Source organism: Gymnoscopelus braueri (assembly GCF_963280865.1).
Source record: "Gymnoscopelus braueri genome assembly, chromosome: 22".
NCBI lineage: Eukaryota > Metazoa > Chordata > Actinopteri > Myctophiformes > Myctophidae > Gymnoscopelus > Gymnoscopelus braueri.
Genome location: NC_137624.1, coordinates 11,291,693 through 11,303,824, shown reverse-complemented (window position 1 = coordinate 11,303,824; position 12,132 = coordinate 11,291,693). Strand labels below are relative to the sequence as shown.

At 42.6% G+C, this 12,132-nt stretch overlaps 3 protein-coding genes across 3 annotated transcripts; all 3 read right to left on the bottom strand.

Annotated features, from left to right (window-relative positions):
* Nucleotides 1-2,682: 2,682 nt before the first annotated feature.
* LOC308078827 (rho-related GTP-binding protein RhoA-B-like) lies at nucleotides 2,683-3,270 on the bottom strand (the record flags this gene model as incomplete). The annotated part of the gene is made up of 1 exon (XM_080420173.1): nucleotides 2,683-3,270. One exon carries the CDS (start codon nucleotides 3,268-3,270, stop codon nucleotides 2,683-2,685), a length of 588 nt encoding a protein of 195 aa, XP_080276299.1.
* Nucleotides 3,271-7,971: 4,701 nt separating this feature from the next.
* On the bottom strand, nucleotides 7,972-8,559 carry LOC308077839 (rho-related GTP-binding protein RhoA-B-like; the record flags this gene model as incomplete). Its single annotated transcript, XM_080418807.1, has 1 exon — nucleotides 7,972-8,559. The coding sequence occupies one exon, from the start codon at nucleotides 8,557-8,559 to the stop codon at nucleotides 7,972-7,974; it is 588 nt and encodes a 195-aa protein (XP_080274933.1).
* Nucleotides 8,560-11,476: 2,917 nt separating this feature from the next.
* On the bottom strand, nucleotides 11,477-12,055 carry LOC308078826 (rho-related GTP-binding protein RhoA-B-like; the record flags this gene model as incomplete). The annotated part of the gene is made up of 1 exon (XM_080420172.1): nucleotides 11,477-12,055. The coding sequence occupies one exon, from the start codon at nucleotides 12,053-12,055 to the stop codon at nucleotides 11,477-11,479; it is 579 nt and encodes a 192-aa protein (XP_080276298.1).
* Between the last annotated feature and the right edge of the window lie 77 nt (nucleotides 12,056-12,132).

The window sequence follows — 12,132 nt, the reverse complement described above, 5'->3', positions numbered from 1 at the left end:
GCTCTAACGGGGTACACAGTTCCATCCTGAACCTGATCCTGAATCTTTTTGGCCCGGACGGCTGGCGTAGCGGTCCGGGCACCAACGTGTCACGGGTTAGAATCCTGTGCCCGACGACCTTTGCTGCGTGTCACTCCCCATCTCTCTCTCCCCATTTCCTGTCAGTCTACTGTAAGGACTGACAGATACAGAGATCCCCAAATATGGGGTGTGTCATACTGACTGAGAGCATGACATCAGACCCAAACAAACCGTGTCGTCCGAACAACTCGACGGCAGGCACCGCCCTCCCTCGAGTCCTTGCCGGTGTGTGCACCGAGTCTGACGGTCCAATATATGCGCACGTCACGACCATACATGGGCATAGTGGTCTGAGCTGTGGCTCTGGTCAACCGGATCGCCTATATGGGCGGGCGGATCTGGTAGTTCTGGCCACCTGACCGACTCACAGTAGTAACCAAAACGACCGAGTTAGTTGTACTAATTTATATGGAACCACATTATGATTTCTTAGAGTCTGTCATTATGACACGGTTTGTTTGGGTCTGATGTCATACTGTCACAGCATGACACACACCATATTTGGGTGTAGCTGCAGTGGGAACTCTATGCCAACCCATTAGGCAATTTTAATATAGGATATTTAACTTTAAATGTATGCTGGAATGGACCCTACGTACGGCAGCCATATTGGCAAGAAATTGGGCCACTTCTTACTTCCTCCAGGTGTTACCAATTATACTAATTAATACATCTGTCCCATTTAGTGTAGCAGAGCCTGTCCAGTGAGCCAACATGCACAATATCAGCACCCTGACCCGGTTTGCCCAGAATGGAACACAACCTTTATTCTGTTCCATTCGACATACTTTTAGAGCCTATAGTATGTCACCATACATCATATAGAAAGTTAGACATTGTCAGGTGGAAACCTTGTATGTCCAAAACCGTTACTTTTAAATGTTTTGGCAATGTAGCACTTTGAGATTTGTGTCAAATATAAAGTATGTTACAAATAAAATTTATTATTGTTATTGTTATTACTTTTCAGGAAATAGAAAAATAACCTGTGTTCCAATGGATCCAAAGTAGTTATTATTTAGTCACAAGCTCTTGCTAATACTTTTCATTGGTTCAATATTTGTAAAACACACACACACACACACACACACACACACACACACACACACACACACACACACACACACAATTAACACTCTCATTTTCACTTTGAAAATCTGAATCCGATGTGACGCATTGTGAGCTTGTAGATTGGCTACTTTTTGCTACTTTAGTGCGACACTTTAGTATGACAGAGTAGAGGATTCATTTACTGGAAAAAAAAACATGAAAAGTTTAAATATGGAGATACAAGGTTTCTGCTGGACAGCGACGAAACGTTGCATGTCAAGCTTGTATTAATGAATTACAACGTTAGCGTTAAGTGTGTTAATTCTTACAATACTTTTGCTCAAATCGAAACGAATCATGCAAAGTGCACAAAGAAAGCCAAAGGCTTGCATGACAGAAAGGGCAGAGCAACAACAAGGGGATACATGTCGACAGTCAAACACACCAGCCAAAAAGTGCAGGGGAAGGCGAACAAAAGGGGCCGCACAGGGACACCGACAGTCAAACAAAGACAAACGGACTGTCTGAGATGCACAGGGAGCTAGAAACAGAAGAGGCTGCATGCAAACCTTTGAAAGTCAGACAAACGAGACAAGTCTGAGAGCAGGGCGCAACACGTAGATTCTGTATTTAAATGAAATGAGATGATTCTATTAGTGAAGGTAGAATGTATGAATATGTTTGCCAACAATGTAGTGCCACACACTATCCAAGGACTTTTATCTTTCAGATTCTTACAGTTATTTAGTTACACAAAAACACCAAGTTTGGATTCATGAGTTTTCCAGTCTTTTCAGCTTGCATTCGTGCATTGGAATCATAATACACATAATGCGTGTCTGAAGCTCATAAGACATTTTGGCCTTGATGTGCACAAGTATTTCAATGGAAACATTCTTTAGATATCAGCAGGCAGTACAGTACTGCAGCATGGCACATCATTGACCTCAGATCGCATAGTACGTGTTGACAAGGAAGGTTTTGATGTGATTTTATGTTCAAATATAAAAAATATTTTCTATCCTAAATAAAAATCCTATATAAAAATTTTGGGACGGTGGGTGGACCTCTGACATCATGCTCATGTCGCCCTGACTCAGCCATAACCATATAAGGAGTTCCCAATGCCGCTACGCCCAAATATGGAGTGTGCTGTCTAACCTCAATGTGTCATCATGGCATCAGGCGCAAATAAATCCATACATGGGCACAAAAGGGGGCATGCCCATATAGGGGTATAAAATGATGACATCAGGGATCTCCATACTGTATATGGGCATAAAAGGGACAAAGACTGACAGAGACAGAGATCTCCATATTTGGGCATATCAGTCGGATCGGCGGTGCAACGTAGGTGTGAGGGCCGCATTTTAGTAACGTAAAAAATGAATACTGACAAAAATCTTTTGTTTTGTGTTTATTAGGCTTAAGACAAAAAAGTATAGTCCTGCACCTGTAGTATAAACCTCTGTGTGGGTGTCTTGGGGAATTTGACCTATAATCTTAATTTTTTCCCTTTTGATCCATGCAGTAGTCCCCATGTGCTTCCATTTACACTAGAAGACACTTACATCTCTTCTTACTTTTCTTCCTCTGCCGAGCCTGTAGTGCAGCCCTGGTGGCTATCTCAAAAACTTCCCTCACACCATCCTTTGTTTTTGCAGAGCACTCCATGTACTCCAAGGCACCAATCATGTTTGCCATCTTACGGCCCTCCTCTGATTTCACAGGTTCTTGCTTCGCCTTGACCAGCTTCCTACGGGTGTGCTCATCATTGCGCAGGTCCATTTTATTTCCCACCAAGACAATGGGAGCATCAGGGCAGTAGAATCTGATTTCAGGGGCCCACTTCTCCAGGATGTTCTCAAGACTGTCCGGGTCATCAATGGAGAAGCACATGAGAATGACATCAGCATGTGAGTAACAAAGAGGACGCAGTCTGTCTAAGCCTTCATTACCGCCTGTATCCCGAAACGCTAGTTGAACCGGTTTGCCATCCACTTCAATGTTAGCGACTTCGATCTCGTAAATTGTAGGCACATAGACCTCTGGCTCTGGGAAGTGGTCCTTGCATAGACAGGTCTTCCCACAGGCTTCATCTCCCACTACTATTACAATCTTTTTCTTAATTTCTGCCATAGTCACTGGCAATCTCTGCTCTAATGGGGTCTCCATTGAGGTGGTGATCACTCAATGTCTCTCACGATACTGCCACAACGCTCTTGCGTTGTCCCATATTAAGCTCTGCTGCTGACGCTCGCATCATAGCTATGTCACTATGATGTCAGTCTGACTGTCAGCCCTGCCCAAATATGGGGATCCGTGACATCAGAACAGTCGGTACTCTGATCAACAGTATCAGGTAACCATAGCAACCAAAAATCAACAAATATGTACACAGTGAAATGTCTTCAGCCGATCCGACCAATATGTCTTAGTCATAGTGGCCTTGTCAGAGTACACAACAAATGTATGTGGATCCTTAGTTTGAGTATGTCTGAGTATGATGACCCATATTTGGGTGGAGCTGCAGTGGGAACTCTATATAGTTTTATATCTGAGTCATGGAGACTGGGCGGTGGTCCATGGCCAGGATTTGTCATTGAATCCTATAAAGTACACAGATCTCTGCATGCGTGTGAGTGAGTCTGTCTGTGTGTCCCCATGTATCTAGATGATCCGGATCAGTGGTTGTCAAAAGATGTAGATAAATCCCCATACATGGAGTATCCTGATGTCATCAACATGATGACATCAGGATACTCCATATTTGGGCTTGGCTGGCCTGGACTCCATATTTGGGCTTGGCTGACACAGAACTCCATATATGGGCATATAAGTGACACAGACAGAGACAGATGATATCTCCATATATGGACATGAGACAGATATAGAAATCTACATATATGGGCATAAAAGGGACAGACAGACAGACAGACAGACAGACAGACATATGGGTGCAACGGGTACTCTGGCACATCTGTCTCTGAACTCCGAACTGTTACACCACTGCATGACATTACAATGACATTGATTACTCTTCCTTGTTAGCCTGGGATCAATGTTGCGGGGTAGCTCCGAAGAGTATACAAATGTAACCAAATGGACTCCTCGGAATTTAATTAACATACTATAACCACTAGCTCTGGATAAAGACCAGATTGTTAATGTTAAAGTCATTTTCAGACTTTCTATTTAAGGAACATTAAAGCCTAAAGGAGAATTTTGGACTAAGGTTTTCTTACCTTTTCTATGATGTTATGATATCTTAGGATGAATGGTACAGTAGAAACATTTCATAACTACATCCCGGGTCTGCCACAGCTTAAAACCTGAGCGGATAGGCCTTGCGTTAGATCACATATTTTAATAGCTTTTTTTTTATATATTTTTTTAGATCTGACGTTCATAGTGACAGAACACTATGCAACCAAAAAAAAAAACCTAAGTCTCTCTAGACGAGATTTCAATCTCGAGATTTCAATTTCGTCTAGAGAGACGTAGGTTTTTTTTTCACCTACTGCGTCCCACCTCCGATCCGACCAATATGCCCATATATGGAGATCTCTGTATCTATCAGTGTCCCTTGAATGCCCATAAATAGAGATCCCTGATGTCATCAGTATATTGGGAACTCCTTATAATAGGTTATGGCTGAGTCATAGTGACATGAGCGTCACGTGGCCCTTCCACCTGCCCGCCCGCCCTTAAGCCACATCCACCTTATAGGAATAAGGTGAATAGTAAAAAGAAAACTGCATTCAGACTGCATAAGAATAATAAAGACGCAAATAAACGAGAGGAAGGGGGGGGGGGGTGGGGTTGGTGAAAGTGCATTTGACATTTACTCTGGGAACTGCTATTTTCAGGCTTTTTGTGCCCTTTTTACCCCCATTATTTACTTACCTAATTATCTTTTTACTCCTTGAACTGCAAATGTGAAAGCCTGCATAAACAAGAGTTTCACCTCACTTTTACCTGTAACTGTGTCGTGACAATTACGTTGATCGATCGATAAACTGAATTAGCTGATAATCATTTGTTGTTTACTGGTATGTGTTATCAATGGATTTCTTGAGAGCACAAAATGCTCTGAATCTTTGTCAGCATTCCATTATTTAATTATGATTAATAAATTGGGTTGCTGAAAACATTTGTAAACCCCTGCTCTAACGGGGTACACAGTTCCATCCTGAACCAGAAAAAGAATACATATCTTTTTGGCCCGGACGGCTGGCGTAGCGGTCCGGGCACCAACGTGTCACGGGTTAGAATCCTGTGCCCGACGACCTTTGCTGCGTGTCACTCCCCATCTCTCTCTCCCCATTTCCTGTCAGTCTACTGTAAGGACTGACAGATACAGAGATCCCCAAATATGGGGTGTGTCATACTGACTGAGAGCATGACATCAGACCCAAACAAACCGTGTCGTCCGAACAACTCGACGGCAGGCACCGCCCTCCCTCGAGTCCTTGCCGGTGTGTGCACCGAGTCTGACGGTCCAATATATGCGCACGTCACGACCATACATGGGCATAGTGGTCTGAGCTGTGGCTCTGGTCAACCGGATCGCCTATATGGGCGGGCGGATCTGGTAGTTCTGGCCACCTGACCGACTCACAGTAGTAACCAAAACGACCAAGTTAGTTGTACTAATTTATATGGAACCACATTATGATTTCTTAGAGTCTGTCATTATGACACGGTTTGTTTGGGTCTGATGTCATACTGTCACAGCATGACACACACCATATTTGGGTGTAGCTGCAGTGGGAACTCTATGCCAACCCATTAGGCAATTTTAATATAGGATATTTAACTTTAAATGTATGCTGGAATGGACCCTACGTACGGCAGCCATATTGGCAAGAAATTGGGCCACTTCTTACTTCCTCCAGGTGTTACCAATTATACTAATTAATACATCTGTCCCATTTAGTGTAGCAGAGCCTGTCCAGTGAGCCAACATGCACAATATCAGCACCCTGACCCGGTTTGCCCAGAATGGAACACAACCTTTATTCTGTTCCATTCGACATACTTTTAGAGCCTATAGTATGTCACCATACATCATATAGAAAGTTAGACATTGTCAGGTGGAAACCTTGTATGTCCAAAACCGTTACTTTTAAATGTTTTGGCAATGTAGCACTTTGAGATTTGTGTCAAATATAAAGTATGTTACAAATAAAATTTATTATTGTTATTGTTATTACTTTTCAGGAAATAGAAAAATAACCTGTGTTCCAATGGATCCAAAGTAGTTATTATTTAGTCACAAGCTCTTGCTAATACTTTTCATTGGTTCAATATTTGTAAAACACACACACACACACACACACACACACACACACACACACACACACAATTAACACTCTCATTTTCACTTTGAAAATCTGAATCCGATGTGACGCATTGTGAGCTTGTAGATTGGCTACTTTTTGCTACTTTAGTGCGACACTTTAGTATGACAGAGTAGAGGATTCATTTACTGGAAAAAAAAACATGAAAAGTTTAAATATGGAGATACAAGGTTTCTGCTGGACAGCGACGAAACGTTGCATGTCAAGCTTGTATTAATGAATTACAACGTTAGCGTTAAGTGTGTTAATTCTTACAATACTTTTGCTCAAATCGAAACGAATCATGCAAAGTGCACAAAGAAAGCCAAAGGCTTGCATGACAGAAAGGGCAGAGCAACAACAAGGGGATACATGTCGACAGTCAAACACACCAGCCAAAAAGTGCAGGGGAAGGCGAACAAAAGGGGCCGCACAGGGACACCGACAGTCAAACAAAGACAAACGGACTGTCTGAGATGCACAGGGAGCTAGAAACAGAAGAGGCTGCATGCAAACCTTTGAAAGTCAGACAAACGAGACAAGTCTGAGAGCAGGGCGCAACACGTAGATTCTGTATTTAAATGAAATGAGATGATTCTATTAGTGAAGGTAGAATGTATGAATATGTTTGCCAACAATGTAGTGCCACACACTATCCAAGGACTTTTATCTTTCAGATTCTTACAGTTATTTAGTTACACAAAAACACCAAGTTTGGATTCATGAGTTTTCCAGTCTTTTCAGCTTGCATTCGTGCATTGGAATCATAATACACATAATGCGTGTCTGAAGCTCATAAGACATTTTGGCCTTGATGTGCACAAGTATTTCAATGGAAACATTCTTTAGATATCAGCAGGCAGTACAGTACTGCAGCATGGCACATCATTGACCTCAGATCGCATAGTACGTGTTGACAAGGAAGGTTTTGATGTGATTTTATGTTCAAATATAAAAAATATTTTCTATCCTAAATAAAAATCCTATATAAAAATTTTGGGACGGTGGGTGGACCTCTGACATCATGCTCATGTCGCCCTGACTCAGCCATAACCATATAAGGAGTTCCCAATGCCGCTACGCCCAAATATGGAGTGTGCTGTCTAACCTCAATGTGTCATCATGGCATCAGGCGCAAATAAATCCATACATGGGCACAAAAGGGGGCATGCCCATATAGGGGTATAAAATGATGACATCAGGGATCTCCATACTGTATATGGGCATAAAAGGGACAAAGACTGACAGAGACAGAGATCTCCATATTTGGGCATATCAGTCGGATCGGCGGTGCAACGTAGGTGTGAGGGCCGCATTTTAGTAACGTAAAAAATGAATACTGACAAAAATCTTTTGTTTTGTGTTTATTAGGCTTAAGACAAAAAAGTATAGTCCTGCACCTGTAGTATAAACCTCTGTGTGGGTGTCTTGGGGAATTTGACCTATAATCTTAATTTTTTCCCTTTTGATCCATGCAGTAGTCCCCATGTGCTTCCATTTACACTAGAAGACACTTACATCTCTTCTTACTTTTCTTCCTCTGCCGAGCCTGTAGTGCAGCCCTGGTGGCTATCTCAAAAACTTCCCTCACACCATCCTTTGTTTTTGCAGAGCACTCCATGTACTCCAAGGCACCAATCATGTTTGCCATCTTACGGCCCTCCTCTGATTTCACAGGTTCTTGCTTCGCCTTGACCAGCTTCCTACGGGTGTGCTCATCATTGCGCAGGTCCATTTTATTTCCCACCAAGACAATGGGAGCATCAGGGCAGTAGAATCTGATTTCAGGGGCCCACTTCTCCAGGATGTTCTCAAGACTGTCCGGGTCATCAATGGAGAAGCACATGAGAATGACATCAGCATGTGAGTAACAAAGAGGACGCAGTCTGTCTAAGCCTTCATTACCGCCTGTATCCCGAAACGCTAGTTGAACCGGTTTGCCATCCACTTCAATGTTAGCGACTTCGATCTCGTAAATTGTAGGCACATAGACCTCTGGCTCTGGGAAGTGGTCCTTGCATAGACAGGTCTTCCCACAGGCTTCATCTCCCACTACTATTACAATCTTTTTCTTAATTTCTGCCATAGTCACTGGCAATCTCTGCTCTAATGGGGTCTCCATTGAGGTGGTGATCACTCAATGTCTCTCACGATACTGCCACAACGCTCTTGCGTTGTCCCATATTAAGCTCTGCTGCTGACGCTCGCATCATAGCTATGTCACTATGATGTCAGTCTGACTGTCAGCCCTGCCCAAATATGGGGATCCGTGACATCAGAACAGTCGGTACTCTGATCAACAGTATCAGGTAACCATAGCAACCAAAAATCAACAAATATGTACACAGTGAAATGTCTTCAGCCGATCCGACCAATATGTCTTAGTCATAGTGGCCTTGTCAGAGTACACAACAAATGTATGTGGATCCTTAGTTTGAGTATGTCTGAGTATGATGACCCATATTTGGGTGGAGCTGCAGTGGGAACTCTATATAGTTTTATATCTGAGTCATGGAGACTGGGCGGTGGTCCATGGCCAGGATTTGTCATTGAATCCTATAAAGTACACAGATCTCTGCATGCGTGTGAGTGAGTCTGTCTGTGTGTCCCCATGTATCTAGATGATCCGGATCAGTGGTTGTCAAAAGATGTAGATAAATCCCCATACATGGAGTATCCTGATGTCATCAACATGATGACATCAGGATACTCCATATTTGGGCTTGGCTGGCCTGGACTCCATATTTGGGCTTGGCTGACACAGAACTCCATATATGGGCATATAAGTGACACAGACAGAGACAGATGATATCTCCATATATGGACATGAGACAGATATAGAAATCTACATATATGGGCATAAAAGGGACAGACAGACAGACAGACAGACAGACAGACAGACAGACAGACATATGGGTGCAACGGGTACTCTGGCACATCTGTCTCTGAACTCCGAAGACCACTGCATGACATTACAATGACATTGATTACTCTTCCTTGTTAGCCTGGGATCAATGTTGCAGGGTAGCTCCGAAGAGTATACAAATGTAACCAAATGGACTCCTCGGAATTTAATTAACATACTATAACCACTAGCTCTGGATAAAGACCAGATTGTTAATGTTAAAGTCATTTTCAGACTTTCTATTTAAGGAACATTAAAACCTAAAGGAGGATTTTGGACTAAGGTTTTCTTACCTTTTCTATGATGTTATGATATCTTAGGATGAATGGTACAGTAGAAACATTTCATAACTATAAAATTTCTTTTTTAGATCTGACGTTCATAGTGACAGAACACTCTGCAACCAAAAAAAAAAACCTAAGTCTCTCTAGACGAGATTGAAATCTCGAGATTTCAATCTCGTCTAGCGAGACTTCTGTTTTTTTTTTTTTTTTTTTTTAGTTTTCTGTCAAAAAAAAAAAAAAAGAAAGAAAAAGCTATTAAAATATGTGATCTAACGCAAGGCCTATCCGTGCACGTTTTAAGCTGTGGCGGACCCGGGAATGAGTTATGATTTTTTTCTACTTTACCATTAATCCTAGGATATCATAACATCATAGAACAAGACCAGGAGACCTGGTTCTGCCAGACCCAGACTTCACATGACGTGTCAGCCTGTGTCTATGCCCATGTATGGACGAAAGGGGGACAGACTTTTATGGCTGGGGCCTAAGGACAAAGTGACCAAAACCTGTTTTTTGCCCATGTATGGAGAAAACAGGTACAAAACATGCCCATGTATGGACGAAAGGGGGACAGACTTTTATGGCTGGGGCCTAAGGACAAAGTGACCAAAACCTGTTTTTTGCCCATGTATGGAGAAAACAGGTACAAAACATGCCCACGTAGGGGGACAAACTTTTATGGCTGGGGCCTAAGGACAAAGTGACCATGCCCATGTATGGAGAAAACAGGTACAAAGCCTCATGTAAGCCAGACCCCCTGGGTCCGGCAAAAAGTAAGAAAACCTTAGTCCAAAATTCTCCTTTAAGTGAAAGTTAGGGAGCTAGAAACAGAAGAGGCTGCATGCAAACCTTTGAAAGTCAGAAAGTCTGAGAGCAGGGCGCAACACGTAGATTCTGTATTTAAATGAAATGAGATGATTCTATTAGTGAAGGCAGAATGTATGAATATGTTTGCCAACAATGTAGTGCCACACACTATCCAAGACTTTTATCTTTCAGATTCTTACAGTTATTTAGTTACACAAAAACACCAAGTTTGGATTCATGAGTTTTCCAGTCTTTTCAGCTTGCATTCGTGCATTGGAATCATAATGCACATAATGCGTGTCTGAAGCTCATAAGACATTTTGGCCTTGATGTGCACAAGTATTTCAATGGAAACATACTTTAGATATCAGCAGGCAGAACTACAGTACTGCAGCATGGCACATCATTGACCTCAGATCGCATAGTACGTGTTGACAAGGAAGGTTTTTATGTGATAGATTTTATGTTCAAATATAAAAAATATTTTCTATCCTATATAAAAAATAAAAATTGTGGGACGGCGGGTGGACCTCTGACATCATGCTCATGTCGCCCTGACTCAGCCATAACCATATAAGGAGTTCTAATGCCGCTACGCCCAAATATGGAGTGTGCTGTCTAACCTCAATGTGTCATCATGGCATCAGGCGCAAATAAATCCATACATGGGCACAAAAGGGGGCATGCCAATATAGGGGTATAAAATGATGACATCAGAGATCTCCATATATGGGCATAAAAGGGACAAAGACTGACAGAGACAGAGATCTCCATATTTGGGCATATCAGTCGGATCGGCGGTGCAACGTAGGTGTGAGGGCCGCATTTTAGTAACGTAAAAAATGAATACTGACAAAAATCTTTTGTTTTGTGTTTATTAGGCTTAAGACAAAAAAGTATAGTCCTGCACCTGTAGTATAAACCTCTGTGTGGGTGTCTTGGGGAATTTGACCTATAATCTTAATTTTTTCCCTTTGATCCATGCAGTAGTCCCCATGTGCTTCCATTTACACTAGAAGACACTTACATCTCTTCTTACTTTTCTTCCTCTGCCGAGCCTGTAGTGCAGCCCTGGTGGCTATCTCAAAAACGTCCCTCACACCATCCTTTGTTTTTGCAGAGCACTCCATGTACTCCAAGGCACCAATCATGTTTGCCATCTTACGGCCCTCCTCTGATTTCACAGGTTCTTGCTTCGCCTTGACCAGCTTCCTACGGGTGTGCTCATCATTGCGCAGGTCCATTTTATTTCCCACCAAGACAATGGGAGCATCAGGGCAGTAGAATCTGATTTCAGGGGCCCACTTCTCCAGGATGTTCTCAAGACTGTCCGGGTCATCAATGGAGAAACACATGAGAATGACATCAGCATGTGAGTAACAAAGAGGACGCAGTCTGTCATAGTCTTCTTGAACGCCTGTATCCCGAAACGCTAGTTGAACCGGTTTGCCATCCACTTCAATGTTAGCGACTTCGAGCTCGTAAAATGTAGGCCTATAGACCTCTGGGAAGTGGTCCTTGTATAGACAGGTCTTCCCACAGACTCCATCTCCCACTATTAGAATCTCTATCTTCATTTCTGCCATAGTCGCTGACATTTCTGGGGTCTCCATTGAGGTGGTGATCACTCAATGTCTCTCACGATACTGCCACACCGCTCTTG